General features: G+C 41.7%; 1 protein-coding gene across 3 annotated transcripts in view; it reads left to right on the top strand.

Annotated features, from left to right (window-relative positions):
• SLC10A7 (solute carrier family 10 member 7) overlaps positions 1 to 20,093 on the top strand; it is a 198,738-nt gene that overhangs the window by 57,906 nt on the left and 120,739 nt on the right. For all 3 annotated transcript variants that reach the window (XM_073341293.2, XM_073341294.2, XM_073341295.1), the window contains one exon: positions 12,505 to 12,543. In XM_073341293.2, the coding sequence (XP_073197394.1) occupies positions 12,505 to 12,543 (39 nt within the window). The remainder of the gene's footprint in view (positions 1 to 12,504; positions 12,544 to 20,093) is intronic.

The following is a 20,093-nucleotide window of genomic DNA, read 5'->3' as shown; positions in this document are numbered from 1 at the left end:
AACTGTAGCCATTTGCTGACTAAAGAAGAGGAAGGTACCTCTTTCAATATTGCCAAAGATGTTGGTGAAGTTGAAGGAGACTTTGAAAGAAGCAGCAGGAAAACTAAACTAATGTCTTCATGCCAGTTTTTAACAGAATATTTTATTGCTACGAGTATCATTGTTACCAAGGGCAGTGATTATTACATGGAACTATCAGTGTGGGAATCTGGACTGGTGGAAAGAATGGTTTCTACACAAAGACCTTGGACCCAACTATGTGGTTAGCAATAATACATAATTCGGTAAAACCCTCCGTTTTAGCACAAAGCCTGTGGCTGGAATAGCACAGACTTATATGTAGTTGATGACAGTCTCTTCCAATGCAGAACAAATCTTCAGCATACAGAGCTTCATGTTCTGTGATTAATGACAAGATGTTTCAGAGGACAGCATACTCTGGGTGGCATTCCCATCTTGCAGTGCAAATAAACATGATACAATTGTTACATTTGTATTTTATACTGCATTTTTTAGTATTTTCATAAAACGGATAGTTTTTGAACATTTTTGTAATCAAGAAACTCTGTCACAGAATTCAGTGCATGTCTGCTACAGAAATCCAGGGTTGCATGGTCCTGGGTCTAAATATGTAAAGTAATAACTCCTGTGACAGTTTTAGTTGGTGAGAGGAGGAGGCTACAATATGTGTGTGTTTAGGGAAAAACCTTGTAATACCATTCTTTTACCAAAAGTGGGCAGTAATATAATATAATTTTGTCAGTTTTGAAACAATACGTCTCTTTCCCTAATTTTTGGGGGCTTCATATAAGATTAGTCTTCATCAAAGCTTGCCTTATTGTGACTAAGTACTTTTGCAAGAATTACTAGTAAGAAATTATACACCTGGGGCCAAATGCTGCCTTAAGGTCCATATGTACGGCTCCCATTAAATTGAATGTGAATTGTATCTGCATCTTCAAGGCAGAATCTGGCCTCTGTTCATTTAAAAAAAAAAAGATGTTGAAATGTGAAAAAGCATTTGCTTTGCCTTTGAGGGGTACTTGTTCATCTGGAGGATTTGTTGAGCAGTTAGCACCATCCTTTTTTTTATTTTTGCCATTTTGTAACAGGGTTTTTATATGCATTTTAACAATAATTTAAGAGTCCCTGTATGCATAGAAAGGAATCTGAATATATGTGCCTTTTTTAAAGCAGCATCAAAACTGGGTTATTCCATCAGTGCAATAGAATGACGGGGAGCTGTAGTTGGAACAATATGTAAAAATACAGCTTGTAAAAGATTTCCTTTATTAACTGTCATCATCCACAGAATATATGTTCAAATAAACGTTGTGTAATAACTAAATTTGAGATTAATAGGTCCCTTAAGAAACAGCGAAGTCATTCAGGATAGTCAGTGAAAAATAGGCTGTAAGACTGTAACATGCACATATTGTCCTGCTTACATGCTCTCTCTGGTGTCATTCCCATTTATCAATGTCAGCAGGCTCTGTTCTCATTAAAACACTCTTGCACAAAAGCAACTTAATTTTTTTAAGAGGAGAGGACACCTGATTCAATTTAGCACCTACAACCTGGAACTCACATACATTTTTTTCTGTCTAAATTCAGATGAATAGTTATGAACAGCAACAAATAGATTAAACATATCAAGTATATTTATATTCTTTTTGCGGTAAGAGACCTGTGGCTAACAGCTTTCGACAATATTGTATCATTTTATTGGTGGAAACTGTTGAGTTAAGCTATGGTAACCATAAAGATCATAGATTCAAGATATTTTTATTTTTAAACAAGGGGTAAGTTAAAGGGATATTGCCAGCCCATTCAAACCAGTCTTGATGCCCTGTTTATCATCTTCCACTGCCATGTCCTTGCCTTTTTTGCATGTTGCTCCATATGTGTAGATAAAATTCCCTTCCTGAGCTGGGCTCCCAGCCCTCTATGCTCACTTCACTTAAATCTCTCCTTAAAAGTCTCTTCTACTGCAAAGCCTGTAAGAAATGGGTCAACAACATCCACTGTATTAATACAGAAGTAAAGTTTGCACCACCATACAATGTGCTCCAGCCCCTGCTGAGTAAACACATAATATTGCTGCTGGAACCCTTCCCTTTACCAACTGTTCTGTTACCTCCTTCATTGTGTCATGTCTTCAATTAGGGAGCTGGGACTGTATTTTGCTCTTTGTACTGTAAGGCCCATAGTGCCCACTTGTAATTGTTAGGGCTGAATCCCAATTGATTATGGGCCACTTGGGCCTTTGAATTTCATTATTCTGCATCTGCAGAATTTGCTGTGGAATGTACCTCTTGCTGCAGAATTGTGCTCTAAAAATCAAAGTTCTTACCTTAAAAAAAAAAAAAAATCCTCCTAGCCCTTTTAATGGCAAAGCAGCTTTTTAAAAACCCAACAGAGTATAAATCTATGCAGTGTTGTTTTCCATTAATCTACAAGGATAAAGCAATAGCACTAATAAAGCTGTGAACACCCATCTCCTATGGGATATGAATTCTGAAACCTAAGGATGGCAATTTAATGTCAACATGTTAAACTATTTCATTCCTGATCTTTGTGATCACAACTAAGAAGCATTTGAAGCAGAGAGTGAATACGTTGTACCTCTATGATGTGTCTAATAAACTAAGCTTTATTTGCACCATCTATCTAAGCCCTGGTCTACACTAGGACTTTAGGTCGAATTTAGCAGCGTTAAATTGATGTAAACCTGCACCCGTCCACACAATGAAGCCCTTTATTTCGACTTAAAGGGCTCTTAAAATCAATTTCCTTACTCCACCCCTGACAAGTGGATTAGCGCTTAAATCGATGTTGCCGGCTCGAATTTGGGGTACTGTGGACACAATTCGATGGTATTGGCCTCCGGGAGCTATCCCAGAGTGCTCCATTATGACCGCTCTGGACAGCACTCTCAACTCAGATGCACTGGCCAGGTAGACAGGAAAAGAACCGTGAACTTTTGAATCTCATTTCCTGTTTGGCCAGCGTGGCAAGCTGCAGGTGACCATGCAGAGCTCATCAGCACAGGTGACCATGATGGAGTCTCAGAATCGCAAAAGAGCTCCAGCATGGACCGAACGGGAGGTATGGGATCTGATCGCTGTTTGGGGAGAGGAATCCTTGCTATCAGAACTCCGTTCCAGTTTTCGAAATGCCAAAACCTTTGTGAAAATCTCCCAGGGCATGAAGGACAGAGGCCATAACAGGGACCCGAAGCAGTGCTGCGTGAAACTGAAGGAGCTGAGGCAAGCCTACCAGAAAACCAGAGAGGCGAACAGCCGCTCTGGGTCAGAGCCCCAAACATGCCGCTTCTATGATGAGCTGCATGCCATTTTAGGGGGTTCAGCCACCACTACCCCAGCCATGTTGTTTGACTCCTTCAATGGAGATGGAGGCAATACGAAAGCAGGTTTTGGGGACGAAGAAGATGATGATGAGGAGGAGGTTGTAGATAGCTCACAGCAAGCAAGCGGAGAAACCGGTTTTCCCGACAGCCAGGAACTGTTTCTCACCCTAGACCTGGAGCCAGTACCCCCCAAACCCACCCAAGGCTGCCTCCTGGACCCAGCAGGTGGAGAAGGGACCTCTGGTGAGTGTACCTTTTAAAATACTATACATGGTTTAAAAGCAAGCATGTGAAAGGATTACTTTGCCCTGGCATTTGCGGTTCTCCTAGATGTAGTCCTAAAGCCTTTGCAAAAGGTTTCTGGGGAGGGCAGCCTTATTGCGTCCTTCATGGTAGGACACTTTACCACTCCAGGCCAGTAACACGTACTCGGGAATCATTGTAGAACAAAGCATTGCAGTGTATGTTTGCTGGCGTTCAAACAATATCCGTTCTTTATCTCTCTGTGTTATCCTCAGGAGAGTGAGATCTAATTCATGGTCACCTGGTTGAAATAGAGTGCTTTTCTTCAGGGGACACTCAGAGGAGCCCATTCCTGCTGGGCTGTTTGCCTGTGGCTAAACAGAAATGTTCCCCGCTGTTAGCCACAGGGAGGGGGGAAGGTTGAGGGGGTAGTCACGCGGTGGGAGGAGGCAAAATGCGACCTTGTAACGAAAGCACATGTGCTATGTATGTAATGTTAACAGCAAGGTTTACCCTGAAAGAGTGTAGCGACTGTTTTATAAAATGTGTCTTTTTAAATACTGCTGTCCCTTTTTTTTCCTCCACCAGCTGCATGTGTTTCAATGATCACAGGATCTTCTCCTTCCCAGAGGCTAGTGAAGCTTAGAAAGAAAAAAAAATGCACTTGCGATGAAATGTTCTCCGAGCTCATGCCGTCCTCCCACACTGACAGAGCACAGACGAATGCGTGGAGGCAAATAATGTCAGAGTGCAGGAAAGCACAAAATGACCGGAAGGAGAGGTGGCAGGCTGAAGAGAATAAGTGGCGGGCTGAAGACAGGGCTGAAGCTCAAATGTGGCGGCAGCGTGATGAGAGGAGGCAGGATTCAATGCTGAGGCTGCTGCAGGACCAAACCAGTATGCTCCAGTGTATGGTTGAGCTGCAGCAAAGGCAGCTGGAGCACAGACTGCCACTGCAGCCCCTCTGTAACCAACCGCCCTCCTCCCCAAGTTCCATAGCCTCCACACCCAGACGCCCAAGAATGCGGTGGGGGGGCCTCCGGCCAACCAGCCACTCCACCACAGAGGATTGCCCAAAAAAAAAGAAGGCTGTCATTCAATAAATTTTAAAGTTGTAAACTTTTAAAGTGCTGTGCTTAAAGTGCTGTGTGGCATTTTCCTTCCCTCCTCCACCACTCCTCCTGGGCTACCTTGGTAGTCATCCCCCTATTTGTGTGATGAATGAATAAAGAATGCATGAATATGAAGCAACAATGACTTTATTGCCTCTGCAAGCGGTGATTGAAGGGAGGAGGGGCGGGTGGTTAGCTTACAGGGAAGTAGAGTGAACCAAGGGGCGGGGGGTTTCATCAAGGAGAAACAAACAGAACTTTCACACCGTAGCCTGGCCAGTCATGAAACTGGCTTTCAAAGCTTCTCTGATGCGTACCGCGCCCTCCTGTGCTCTTCTAACCGCCCTGGTGTCTGGCTGCGCGTAACCAGCAGCCAGGCGATTTGCCTCAACCTCCCACCCCGCCATAAACGTCTCCCCGTTACTCTCACAGATATTGTGGAGCACACAGCAAGCAGTAATAACAGTGGGAATATTGGTTTTGCTGAGGTCTAAGTGAGTCAGTAAACTGCGCCAGCGCGCCTTTAAACGTCCAAATTCACATTCTACCACCATTCTGCACTTGCTCAGCCTGTAGTTGAACAGCTCCTGACTACTGTCCAGGCTGCCTGTGTACGGCTTCATGAGCCATGGCATTAAGGGGTAGGCTGGGTCCCCAAGGATACATATAGGCATTTCAACATCCCCAACAGTTATTTTCTGGTCTGGGAATAAAGTCCCTTCCTGCAGCTTTTGAAACAGACCAGAGTTCCTGAAGATGCGAGCATCATACACCTTTCCCGGCCATCCCACGTTGATGTTGGTGAAACGTCCCTTGTGATCCACCAGAGCTTGCAGCACTATGGAAAAGTACCCCTTGCGGTTTATGTACTCGGCGGCTTGGTGCTCCGGTGCCAAGATAGGGATATGGGTTCCGTCTATAGCCCCACCACAGTTAGGGAATCCCATTGCAGCAAAGCCATCCACTATGACCTGCACATTTCCCAGGGTCACTACCCTTGATATCAGCAGATCTTTGATTGCGTGGGCTACTTGCATCACAGCAGCCCCCACAGTAGATTTGCCCACTCCAAATTGATTCCCAACTGACCGGTAGCTGTCTGGCGTTGCAAGCTTCCACAGGGCTATCGCCACTCGCTTCTCAACTGTGAGGGCTGCTCTCATCTTGGTATTCATGCGCCTCAGGGCAGGGGAAAGCAAGTCACAAAGTTCCATGAAAGTGCCCTTACGCATGCGAAAGTTTCGCAGCCACTGGGAATCGTCCCAGACCTGCAACACTATGCAGTCCCACCAGTCTGTGCTTGTTTCCCGAGCCCAGAATCGGCGTTCCACAGCATGAACCTGCCCCATTAGCACCATGATGCATGCATTGGCAGGGCCCATTCTTTCAGAGAAATCTGTGTCCATGTCCTGATCACTCATGTGACTGCACTGACGTCGCCTCCTCGCCCGGTATCGCTTTGCCAGGTTCTGGTGCTGCATATACTGCTGGATAATGCGTGTGGTGTTTAATGTGCTCCTAATTGCCAAAGTGAGCTGAGCGGCCTCCATGCTTGCCTTGGTATGGCGTCCGCACAGAAAAAAGGCACGGAACGATTGTCTGCCATTGCTCTGACGGAGGGAGGGGCGACTGACGACACGGCTTACAGGGTTGGCTTCAGGGAGCTAAAATCAACAAAGGGGGTGTCTTTACATCAAGGAGTATTTCAGGCAGGACTTCACAGAGGGTTCCAATAAGAAATGGTGCACCTAAGTTATCGTTCTTATTGGAACAAGGAGGTTAGCCTGGCCTCTGATTGATACATGGCTAGATTTACCTCGCTGCACCTTCTCTGTGAGTGACTGCAGTGTGACCTAGAGGAATGAGTCCCCTAGACAGGGGAGGAGGCAAATGAGTACAAAACAAATCTGGTCTATTTCTTGTTTTGACCCACTCCATCTATCTTTTACATCTTTGGCTGGCAGCAGACGGTGCAGAAGGACTGCATGCCATCCACATCTCATGGCTGCTCGGCAGAAGATGGTACAGTACGACTGCTAGCCATCCTCATCTCTTGCCTGCCTGGCAGAAGATGGTACAGTACGACTGCTAGCCATCCTCATCTCTTGCCTGCCTGGCAGAAGATGGTACAATACGACTACTAGCAATCCTCATCTCTTGCCTGCCTGGCAGAAGATGGTACAGTACGACTGCTAGCAGTCCGTATCGCCTGCCCGCTCACCATAAGGCGGTTCAATAGGACTGACTGCAGGACTAAAGAGAATGACCTGGTCAAGTCACTCCAAATTTAGTCCCTGCGCCCATGTCTGCCCAGGCGCTCCCAGCCGACGTGGCCAGGAGCACCTCGGACACGACGAGGACGACTACCAGTCGTATTGAACCGTCTGCTGCCAGAAGGCAATGGGTTGCTGCTACTGTGCAGCAAAGCCGTACCGCGTCTGCCAGCACCCAGGAGACATAGGGTGACGGTTACCTGAGCGGGCTCCATGCTTGCCGTGGTATGGCGTCTGCACAGGTAACTCAGGAAAAAAGGCACGAAATGATTGTCTGCCCTTGCTGTCACGGAGGGAGGGAGGGAACGGGGGCCTGACGATACGTACCCAGAACCACCCGCGACAATGTTTTAGCCCCATCAGAGTGCTCCATTGTGACTGCTCTGGACAGCACTCTCAGATGCCCGATAGTTTGCCGTTGCTCTGACGCCGGGAGGGGCGACTGAGGACACGGCTTACAGGGTTGGCTTCAGGGAGCTAAAATCAACAAAGGGGGTGTCTTTACGTCTAGGAGTATTTCAGGCAGGACTTCACGGAGGGTTCCAATAAGAAATGGTGCACCTAAGTTATCGTTCTTATTGGAACAAGAAGGTTAGCCTGGCCTCTGATTGATACATGGCTAGATTTACCTCGCTGCACCTTCTCTGTGAGTGACTGCAGTGTGACCTAGAGGAATGAGTCCCCTAGACAGGGGAGGGGGGGAAGCAAATGAGTACAAAACAAATCTGGTCTATTTCTTGTTTTGATTCACTCCATCTATCTTTTACATCTTTGGCTGGCAGCAGACGGTGCAGAAGGACTGCATGTCATCCACATCTCATGGCTGCTCGGCAGAAGATGGTACAGTACGACTGCTAGCAGTCCGTATCGCCTGCCCGCTCACCATAAGATGGTTCAATAGGACTGACTGCAGGACTAAAGAGAATGACCTGGTCAAGTCACTCCAAATTTGGTCCCTGCGCCCATGTCTGCCCAGGCGCTCCCAGCCGACGTGGCCAGGAGCACCTCGGACATGACGATGACGGCTACCAGTCGTACTGTACCGTCTGCTGCCACAAGGCAAGGGGTTGCTGCTACTGTGTAGCAATGCCATACCGCGTCTGCCAGCACCCAGGAGACATAGGGTGACGGTTACCTGAGCGGGCTCCATGCTTGCCGTGGTATGGCGTCTGCACAGGTAACTCAGGAAAAAAGGCGCGAAACGATTGTCTGCCCTTGCTTTCACGGAGGGAGGGAGGGAACGGGGGCCTGACGATATGTACCCAGAACCACCCGCGACAATGTTTTAGCCCCATCAGGCATTGGGATCTCAACCCAGAATTCCAATGGGCAGCGGAGACTGCGGGAACTGTGGGATAGTTACCCACAGTGCAACGCTCCGGAAGTCGACTCTAGCCTCGGTACTGTGGAAGCGCTCCACCGAGTTAATGCACTTAATGCACTTAGAACATTTTCTGTGGGGACACACACACTCGAATATATAAAACCGATTTCTAAAAAAACGACTTCTACAAATTCGACCTTATTCCGTAGTGTAGATATACCCTCAGTATTCTAAAAAAATTTTCAGACAATTAATTAATTTTGACAACACACTTGTGAGGGTATTTCTCTCTTACAGAAGGAGAAATTGAGGCACAAAATGGTTAATTTCACAAGGTCATGCAGGAAGTGTTTGGCAGAGCCAAGAATAAACATAGATCTTCAGACTGCTGCTAGGCCATGCTTCTTTATTTCCTGAATACTTCCATTCATTAGAAGTAGTTGTTTCAGACAAATTTTATTTGAATTTGCAGTCAGTTGATATTCCATAAAGATTTCCTTATTTTAAACAAACACAAATGCTTTATTTAGTATATAGTTTCAGCATTTTTTGTGTTACTATGTCACTAGGTGGTCAGTAGATGGTTTGTAAACTATCAAGCTACTGGGTTTTAGTATATAACTACATTTATAAACGTTTAAAACAATAGATTGAATTATACTTATTTACTTAATTTTTGTATCACACTGAGCTAAGACATTTTCATTCTGTATCTGATTCTGCAAACTCTCATTCACATGGGTAGTCCTTACTCAGGTATGTAGTTGCAGAGTTTGCAGGGTTTTACCCATTAATTTCTGCTGTACATTTTTTCCACCAGAACTGTAATGTGTAGTTTAAACACAAAATTGAAAATAGCAAATCTTTATGCTTTTTTAAAAAATTATTTATGAATGTGGGGGTTGCTGCAGAATTGATCTTAATAGAATGAGTCCCTGTTGAAATACTTTGTTGCACACCCACTCTACTATCCTTGAATAGGAAAAACATGTCATCACCATTTTGATCACTGAAGAAATGATCATGTCAGTTTGTAAATACTTTGTATCGGTCAGGACCTTGTAGGTGCAGTCTATTACATGTTTAGGTAATAAATTCCTGGTCAAAGTGGTTGCCATAGACAAGTGTATATTAACTTACATCCAGGAATGCTGCACTTGCCCAGCATCCATTGCAAGTCAATGGGAGTAGAATGCTTATGCCCTTAGGTGAATTTGAAAAGATCACCCTTAATCAAGTCAGTATCAAAACATTTCCAATGTAGGGAGATACTGCCAAAATTTTAGCAAGGGACTTCCTCAAAAATTTTCCTTCCCTTGGTGATAGAGCCTTTAAAACAAAACAGAACAAACATGGATTTCATACTCTTCTCCTCTGATGCCAAATCCTTCAGTCCTTCCTCTCCTTACATATTTTCTCCTCCCTATCTCTTCACGGAGACTCCTCAGGGGGCTTGCCAGCCTGGCAGGTGTTCCACTTGCCATTGCAGGTGCTATTATGAGGGTATACTGCTGGAAGAAACGGTTGCAGGCCCGTCATGCTGTGGCCATTGTCTGTGCGGTGGCTGGTTGGATGGGGAGCAAATCTCCTTCTGTGATTTGTTGGGAAGTCAGTTGTGGAGTGGTCCCTTTTTGGTTCTTGGGGTAGGTGTCTTTTCCCCTGCTGGTATGAGTAGTCAGTTCAGGGGGCTTGGTCAGGATGGGAAGCAGGTTTTCCTTGAGTGGCGATGGAGGTTTTGGGATGGAAATAATGCTCCAAGATTCCCTCCTAGAACCAGTTCTTCAAGCTCTGGGACAAGCAGGGCACGTGCTTGAGGACATAAAAGGGCAGCAGGACTCTCACTCAATACAGCAATAAGTTGTCCCCAGCTCCTGTCATCTCATGCATTGTGGGAGTGCCCAACAGGAGCGTTCAGGGATTCCTAGTGGGTGAAGCCAGAGGGGTGTTTCTCCTGCACCACCTACTGTTGCATAGCAGGCTCTCCTGCAAGGTAGCAGTTGCCCAGGTGAGTAGAGGCTGGCTCAGTTCTAGCCACAGAGCATCCTGCAATGGAGTGGGCGTTAGCATTTTGGGCTGAGCAGTTTTTTGGTCCATGACCCCACCATTGAGGGCTGGGCCAGCCTGTGGATTCCAGGGAGAGTTCATAAAATAATTTTTTGAAATATACACATTTTATGTGAAGTGAGATGGTTACATTTCAGTGTATATGGTGGAAAGTGTGTGCGGGGGGAGACCTTTATTTTTCTCCTCAGCCTTCTGGTGCAGAAGCAGAGCCCAGCGGTTTCTTCCTTTCATATCTAGCCATCAGTTTGTTTTGAAGGCTATTTTTTGCAAGAAAAGGGGTTAGAAGTTTGCTTTTTGTTTTTTTGTTTTTAAAAAAAGAGAGAAAGAAAAGAAAATTAGTGAAAGCTGAGATTTTCCTTCATAGGTTCAGAGGCTGAACGTATTAAAAGAGGGCTCCATGGTCAACTACATACAGTTGGAGAGAGGCATGATTCTAAGAAATACTGAAAGGATTTGATAAAGTGTAGTTCTTAATATAGTGATGGGAATTAGAGGGGTTATAAGCAAAAGATATCTACAGTATGTAGTCAGTGGTTATGATGTGTGTGTATGCGCACATGTATTCATTGTACATGTCATCTATATCTCTTCATATGAAAATATCAATCTCAGAGTTTCAAAACTCAAAGGTTAAAAAGCATGATTTAATTCATACTTCTTGAAGAATTAGTAGCAAGCAGTGCTCATTCTTGCTTTCACTATGATGTCTGGCAGGAAAAGCCATTTGGACTTATGCCTCCTTTTTATGCTCAAAAGAGGAATGCTGATGAGGAAGAGGTGTTAAAATATGGTGCCATAGTTTACAACTGTCAACTATAATGTTTTATTTAGCTGTATCTATTCAGATGCTCCCTCCACAATATGCAGTGCCATATGCCATTGTCCCTGTTAGTAAGCAAGTAAGCAAAGGTTTCCCAGGCTGCACTTGTTTTTGTGTTTGGGCCACCAAGGAGCTACGGTCCAGTGCCATCTTTTATTGATAGGGCCAGCAGAGGAGGAATCTAATGAAATTATCAAAGCTTTGAATTAATTATGAACTTGAATAAGAAAGCTGAGCTCTCTAGAGCCAGAGATCTCATTACCCATTCATTCTTATTGCATCCTCTTATGGAGCAGAAGGCAGGTTCAGCAACAGCTTTTAGCCTGGATTTGGACTTTATTCAAACTTGCTAAAGTCGCTAGCGTCCACTTGTTATGGCTGAAAAAGTCCGTGTTGATTAATTTGACTCTGCTCTAGAATCTTCATGTAATGGTAGGTTCTCACTCTCTCCTTCCCTTATAACTTGTCTCATGGCTTTTCATCATCGGACTGAGTTTCTTTCCATTCCTGGTAATTGTGGAAGCTATTCATAATTTAAGTTTTAACTTTATGGAATTTAGTGATTTAAGGTTCAGAGCTAAAACTGCCATTTTATGTTTCCTGGATATTTAGGTAAGCAAAAAGGCTTCTACAGACATTACCAGTTTAAAAAGACTGTTAAATTGTAGGTAATGCTTGGACATTTTGGCCTAAGAGTTAACTGTATTATTCTGTTTTTACTACATTATTTCTATTTGCAATTTATTGGTCATTTTGTAGAAACTTCTGAGCCTGTTAATAAGTGATTGTTCATAACTTCTTAGGTTACTTGCCCAATTAAGATACTGTGCTGAAAAATTAGTAAGAGGGCTATTAAAAATAACTATGTCTGTTTTAGTCCAACACAAATTAGAACTCTCTTTCTCTCCTGGGCCCCTTAACAGTTTTGGGTTTCTTTTTAAATGACTTGGTCAATCATGTAAAATTCTTGTCAGTGATTTAGAGTAAACTCAGTGAGACTGAGATTCTGTCTCGTACTTTTGGTATCCATTATAAGTTTGTAAGATATAAAATACAGCGGCAATCTTGCTTTATACAACCCATTATTTATGAGTATATAAGCTGGAATTCATCTGTCCTCATAAGCTACAGGACACTGGAAATTTTTATAAGCAATGGCTAACTTTGCTTAATCAGGTGTGTGTGTATTTGGAGGTTATGAAGGCTTGCTGGGAGGGGAAATAGCATTCTGTTCTTCACTAGGGCTATTTTTACTGTGAGTGATATTTTCTTTTTTCTCTCTCTCTCTCTCTCTCTAGGCAGCTGCTATATTTAACTCAGCCTTTGGAAGTTTTTTGGTAAGTAATGCAATGGTTACACCTACTGCTATAACGTTGTTGTTTTTTATCTTATGGTTGGTGCTGGCTAGTCATTGAATTAGGCTGGTAAATAACTGAATAATTTTAGTATTTCTTTCACCCCTTCTTTAAGTAGAAATACTGCTATTTCTTTTCATTGAATCAGAGTCTCAAGAAAATTGGTGAATGAATAATCTTTGATCAATGTAAATAAATGTTTAAAGTACATCTTAATTTTCTCTTACCTATTATTGGGCAGATGTTTCAGAGATGGGTGTCAATACATTGATTTTTGTAAGGAAGTTTATTAGATAATCATTATTTTCTATCAAGGGGCCATGGACTTTGAAAAGAAAACATGACCTGGCTAATCGAAAGGAGATGGTAATTTACTCAGTGACATGTCATTAGTTTAGCATATTTTACTGTCAGCGAAGCCTCTCTTTTCTGTGTCCCTGAGGATCAGTCTGAAGTAGCTAGAAACAAGGAAATGAACAAGCTGTTGCTTTAAAAAAGCCAAAGTGATATTTGTGGGCATATTAGTCTGTAAAATTTCAGCAAACTAACTGAAAAGAAGGCCAAACAAATTTGTTTTTCTAATAAATAAATGTATTTATGAAGAAAGAAAAAATATTTTGTATTGATGTATTGTTTAGAGACATATTGGATTATTTTATTACAATATGATATAAACTGATGAGACTGATTACTTGAGTGGTATAGTTAATCATGGATTTTACTTTACTTAGGTTTTTTCCTAAAATATGTAAATGCTTAAAAGTGGATGTTTTCAGTTCCAGTCTTGCTTACCCAAATAGAGAATTAATCTGATGTGTGATTTGAATGAAAGGCAAAACTATTAATGTAAAATATGTAGGTGAAATTGGAACTACAGACATGAAATTGTTCATTAAGCATGTAAAAAGATTTTTAGAATAGTGTATGTGTGTAAATATATAAACCATATGTATATAAAAACACACTGCAAAGAGTGTGATAGTAATACTGAGATTTGCAATTGTGTACCATGTTTCTATAGTTTGTGTGTTAGAGTTACACAATATGTACGTATTGTGTATGTTTATATGTAGTGTATACGTGCACACAAGTAAAATCTAAAAATGTCAACATGGAAATGTTTCTTCCCTTTTATGGGTTAGTGGGGCTCTAGTAATGTTGCTCTTAAAAAAAAATCATCTCTGGACCAGGTTTTGGAATCTTTTTGTCAAATTACCTTTTAAATCAGGGGTGGCCAACTTGAGCCTGAGAAGGAGCCAGAATTTACCAATATACATTGCCATAGAGCCACAGTAATACATCAGCAGCCCCCCATCAGCAGCCCTGCCAATCAGCATTTCCCCCCCTTCCTCCGCACACCTCCCGATCAGCTGTTTCATGGCATGCAAGAGGCTCTTTGTGGGGGAGTGAGGGCATGACAGGCTCAGGGGAGAGGGCGGGAAGGGGCAGAGTGGGGGCAGGGCTGTGGCAGAGCCAGGGGTTGAGGAGTTAGCACCCTGCGGCACATTGGAAAGTTGGTGCCTGTAGGTCCAGCCCAAAAGTCGGTGCCTATACAAGGAGCCGCATATTAACTTCTGAAGAGTCGCATGTGGCTCCGGAGCCACAGGTTGGCCACCCCTGTTTTAAATAGTCACACTTTTCTTTCTTTGGTCTAATAAGAGAAAATGGTCAGCAAGGCCTAAATTCTCTGCAGTTCCCATCCCCACTTCAGTGAGAACTTTGAGTTCACAGAGAGCCCAATTCAGGGCTCATTTAAGCCATTTGTAGCCTATTGACATCGTTCGGAGTTTGATTGAACCCTATGTGTCACCCATAATATAATATGTTATCAGACTAATTTAACATTTTAAAAGAATATTATTTAGAATTTCTAGACTCAAATTTGAAATACGTTTTAAACAAATCTTGGTTAAAGAAGCTAGACCAAATTCTGACCTCATATAAATTCGTATTACCTCATTGATACAAATGTATTAGTTTCGAATTTAGTTCTAGGAATTTCTAATATTGTTTTTGAATTTCCCTAAATGTGTGATTACCTAAATTTCACACTTGTGTGCAATACTGGAGAGATGTGGTGAACATTCTGCTTTTATAAATCCATAGAAGAGGAAATCAGATTATTAAAAAAAAATTGTTGTAAAATTAACTAAAGACAAACTATGGTACCAAACAATTTTTAAAATAAAATGTATTGTAAAAATAGCCCCTCAAAAGTAAATTAAATCAGAGGTTATTAATGAGCCATTTGAAATTTTATTTCATTATACCGTAACTGTTTGAAAATGTGATTCTATGGGGGAGTATGTGCATGATATATAGTCACATATAAGCCGTGTATATAATATAACTGCATTGGTTGTGATCTTGTAAACACTTATGAACATATTTCATTTTAAGTAGGTGAGTAGTTCCATTAAAGTGAGGATTTTTGTAGAAGTGGGGCCATGTGTAGCTGGATTCCAATCTCACACCATTTTATACTGGTGTATATCTATTCCCTTCAGGGGAGTTGCTCCTGATTTATTCCCGTGTGAGATCAGAATCTGGTCCATAATATGTATGCTTTCTACTAACTTTTAGGATGAGATTTTTCAAAAATCCATAATTAGGCATGTAAATAAGTAATCTAATTATAAAAAGTCAATGGAAGCTACTGAATGGTCATCAACTTTGAAAATCAAATGACTTGGTGCCTAAGTATGGACTTTGGGCACCTAGAATTATGCTTCTGTTTTGAAAATCTTGACCTCAAAATGCCTCTAAAGTGCAAATATGAAACTGATATATAAACAGATATCTAAAGCTATGCATCAGACAGTGTGTTTGCTATATATATATACCGATGAAGTGAGCTGTAGCTCACGAGAGCTTATGCTCAAATAAATTGGTTAGTCTCTAAGGTGCCACAAGTACTCCTTTTCTTTCTATATACAGTGATTTATTTACAGACCTACAATACTATAAGGCGTATTGGTATAATGTTTGTTAAAGGTGAAGCTGGGAGATTTGGAAGAGCTGAATTAAGGGAAGAATTTGGCTCACTGTGGCTCTAATCCTGCAGTTTGTAGCACATAGGCAGATTGCTGCGTCCACATATAGCTCTGGCAAAGTGAGTGGGACTCTGTGTGGCGGAGCAGTGTGCCCGCATGCTCTGCACCTTGTGGACTCAGGGCCTATGCACATTAGGCTAAATATAGGCTGCTAATGGAAGAATCCAAATTTTGAAAGATTAATTGTAATATTCTTGGGTATGCTATTTGGACTACTAACTCCTCTAAGAGGATTGTGCATGGACTTTGGGAAGTTTTTCTCCTAAATAAACTGTTTGTGGTGAAAAGTATTGATTTGTAGGAAAGTTCTCAACTTAATGACGTTAGAATGATATTAAAATGTGATCTGACTGGGGGGGAGGGGTGTGTGTGTGTGACAGAGGGCATGGAGTGAGTAGGTTAGCCTGCACCCTGACCAGGAGAAGCTGATTGGGGGTAATGAACTCAATTGGGCCATCCGCACAGGGCTGATAGGAGGCACAGGAGGGGAAGTGCAAGAGAGGAACAGGGCTAGCTGGGGCTAGTCACAGAGAAGGCTCAGAGTAGGGAGACCTCTGTTCCCCATAGGTCCTGCTGAGAGGACCTAAACCTTGGCAAGCACTGTAAATAGGGGGAAGCAAGATGGACTATGGTGATATTGGTGAAATAAAGCTTCACTGAGAGTACACGTGGAGGACTCTGCAGTTTCTGCAGGGAAGAAGATGGGGGTGGAGCAGGGTCCCTGTTACAGGGGGAATTAACTAGTGTCTGGTATTCATATAATAGAATTTGAAAGGCTATTTTGGTGGGTTATCGTGTTCTTAGGTCATGTAGGTTGTGATACTTTTGGGGAGGAAAGTTTAAAAAACCGTGCCCCAAACCAACTTCCTTCATCCCTCCCATCTCCCCACACAAAAAAATTCCTGTAGATTTACATGCAGCCGGATGTGCAAAATGGTACTGTACATATTCATAGCTAGTTTAATAATGTCCCAGGTCTAATTAAAACAGTGTTTTAAAGAACTAATTGTTACAGGAAACTGTTTTTTATGTAGCTAGACTGGTAATAACTAATGATAGATGAATTCAATTTACATAAATTTCAGACCATGAGAATATTTTAGAATCATGCCACAGAGGATTGCTTTAAGTTAGGAAGTTAATATCGTTATCTCCTCCTCTCATTTTAACAGTTTGGTTTGCAATAATTGTGGAGCATAATAAGTGATTCAAGTTCCCCCCCTTGATGGGGTTTTAATAAAATCTGATATCCAACCACTCTGTAAATGCACTCAGAGTGGTTGCTACTATAGAGCATGCAAATGTACTGCAATAGCAGTGCCATTGAGTTCAACAGCATTGCTGGCTACTGCTCCAACATCTAAAAGGAAAAGGCACTTTTTTACTAAAGAAGTTGGTGATTTACAGTAGAAATAGTATAGAAGTTCAAACATCTTTCTATCTAGGTTCTTATACTGAGCCCGTCCCCATGGTAACTAAGCACCTCTGTTTCAATTCTGATGATTGTCATGTTAGAAAAGAATGAATAGTTTTTAAATGCTAAAACCAGACCACCATATGTGGTGGTCTGCTTTTCTAGTATTTTAAAACTTAACTGAATTATTCTAGGTTAACCTAAAGAATTCAGTTTAAATCTGGATGAAATAAATAATATGTGTAGATTTGTCTGACTGGATTTGTTCACCTAGTCATTTATTTGCAGTTGTGCCTACTGGAATATTCCAATAAATGGCAAGGCTGTATACCCAATCTGATAACTCTGGCTGAGAGTTGTTAGAAGAGTGACTGAGCAAATTTGTGTGAACATAATTAATCTCTCTGGGTTAGCTTTTGCACCAGTACATGAAGAAGTTTGGTAGATTTGGAACTTGTAATGTGACTGCTAATAACTGACCTGGGAATTAATACCATGGGGAATTGTATTCTATTTTATGTTCCTGCAGTTTTCTACCCTCCTGCCATACAGGTGATTTATTCAGATTTGTTTATCTGGGAAGCATCATCAGAGGACAGTCACCTTCCTTCTTGGCTTTAAAATTGTTTCCAGAAACTGGGCCAGCTAGATCCTTGTGCACATGCAATTTCCTTGACTTCATTGAAGATGCACTTGTTCAGATGAGAACTGAATTTGATTTTCTTTTGTTTTTCCAGTCACAATGTAATGCCAAATGTGTGAGGAAGGGAGAGATTGGTTTCATACAATTCTCTGCATTGCTAGGCTAGAAACCAGGTTGGTTAGTCACTTCCTTCTTCCTCTTCAACTCCCTTCCTCTTGAACCAGTGGGCTGGAAATCTGTAGAGGGTAGTATTGTTCAGCACTTGAAGTGAGGGACTGCCTTGCGTCACTCAATGGAGATCCTTTCCAGTCAATTTGGAATTAATTATGATAGGCTTCAAAGGACCAGTCATCTATTTTCTTGGATCAAAGAATTGTGGCTAAATTCTGAGGTCTGTGGCGGTAGGAGACATAAAATTAGGAATATACGGGAAACTGGAACCTTCAGATCCCTGAGTAAACGAGCAAAATGGCAGCCTAAAAATGAAACTCTTAGTTGAAACTCCTATGACTCTGTCTTGAACTAGCCTTTACTGGACTATTTCTGTATTACAGTTTATGGGAAAATGAGGGTATGTGTCCTGGATGAAGTGTGTCTAGGTGAGGAATAGCCCCTACTTGGTGCTCCATCAGTTGAAAAATCTCCCTCACATAGATCAAGCATACGTTATGCTTATCTTTGTAGAACCTTTATGGGTACAAGGCCCAGGACTTAACCTTTTTTGTTTAAGAGGACAGAATTTGTTCTTATTGCTTGAAAACTCCATAATACCCATGTCATTTTATTTTTAGGGCAGCAACTTAGCTGGTCAAATCAAGGCCACTATTTTTTATAATTATGTTTTAAATTTAGATTTTAATTAGAACTGTATGTAAAAGTTTAGCTTCTCACAAACAGAAGAAGCTTTGTTAGTTAATAAAAATGTATGGAATTCTTATCTACTCAGTTTTAGCAGGCATAATGCTTTACACACCCTGACAGGACTTGTGCAGCAAATAAATGCATTAGTCATAGTGTCCATTTTTCTTGCAAATTTGTGACATAGATTTAATTATGGGAATGACCAGCAACTTACAAATCAAATTTTGGTAGGCTGAACCAACTTTTTTTTTATTTTAATAGTGATGGATTTTTTTTTTTAGCAATGATTTCATTACTATTTAAAGAAATCCAGCAGTGTGGAACTAACCAATTGACTGAATTAGTTTACTTTATTATGTTTGAGCAGATGGTGGGTGTATTTTCTTTTCTTTTAATTTGTTTTTTACATTTTAAAATGTTGTCCGGAAAACTGAAAAATACTTGTATGTATACTTTTTTCCCCTTATTGTAACTTCATGCAGTGTAAAAAGGGGAACAAAAGTCTTCTGGGACTTGCTTTTTTGCTAGCTGCTTGCAAGAAGAACTTGCCAGGAAGCCTGTTCACTACAGGTGCTGAATTCTAGATTAAAACTTGTTAATTTCAAAGTATAGCTGCTGCAGCTGCTTTATGGTGTGCCACTGCATTCTCAGAAGTCGGCTCTTTTTTCTCTGTGAAGCAACACAACGGTGCCACTGGACTGTGTTCTGAATTTGATTCCTGCAGCTCACAGAACCCTCAGGAAGCTCTTCCTGTTAATCAGCCACTTGGGAAGCCTTCTCAACCTCAGAAGGTGGGATTTTTTTTTTTCATTAGGGAGAGGAGGCCAGGTCTCTGCAGTAGAGAATCCTTTCACCACATATTATATACAAGGTACACAAGGCTTAGATGCCACAGAAGTTAAATCTGCTTGGGAGCCATTTACAGTTGTCTCACTGTAACTTTTCTATGTCCTAAGAATAGTGTTCAATCCTCGTTTATAATGATTGCTTTTGTTTGATTTTTGCTGGCTTGAGCTAGAAGCACAATATAATGTGGACATCATCCAGTACTTTGAAATTCTCAGATTAAAAGTCTTGTATATGTGCAGAGTATTAGTACTATTTTATTATGTATTTTTACTTGCAACTAACCCTGCACTTGCATTAGTGGAAGAAGGTAAAATGGGCATCAGTTATAAAACAGACATAAAAATGAAAACTGGATGCTCGCATTGCTGCAATAGGCTGTGAATGGTGCTAATTCAGGTACCGCAGGGAGATGGGAGAAGGAGGAGGAGCAGCCATCACAGACTGAGGAAAAGTGGGTGGGCATCTCTGATTCCAGTTCTAGTTGCATGTTGGGGTGTTGTACTGTGCCCAACACTCTCACTGAGTAATAATGATGTATTTAGAGCTGTACAATTGTACTGCTGATCTTCCAAAAGAAAAACTAATTGAGAAAAGAGTGGTTCTGGCAACTACTGTTTTATAAGTGCAACTTGTATTCCCTGTATTCTTTTTGTAAGTATAGCAAATAGCAAGAGGAACATCACTAGATAAATGAAACCATTAACAATAAATC

The sequence above is a fragment of the Lepidochelys kempii genome, chromosome 4, assembly GCF_965140285.1.
Source record: "Lepidochelys kempii isolate rLepKem1 chromosome 4, rLepKem1.hap1, whole genome shotgun sequence".
In the NCBI taxonomy this organism is placed as follows: domain Eukaryota; kingdom Metazoa; phylum Chordata; order Testudines; family Cheloniidae; genus Lepidochelys; species Lepidochelys kempii.
Note: the sequence above shows the minus strand (reverse complement) of the source record. Positions and strands in the feature narration are given on the sequence as shown.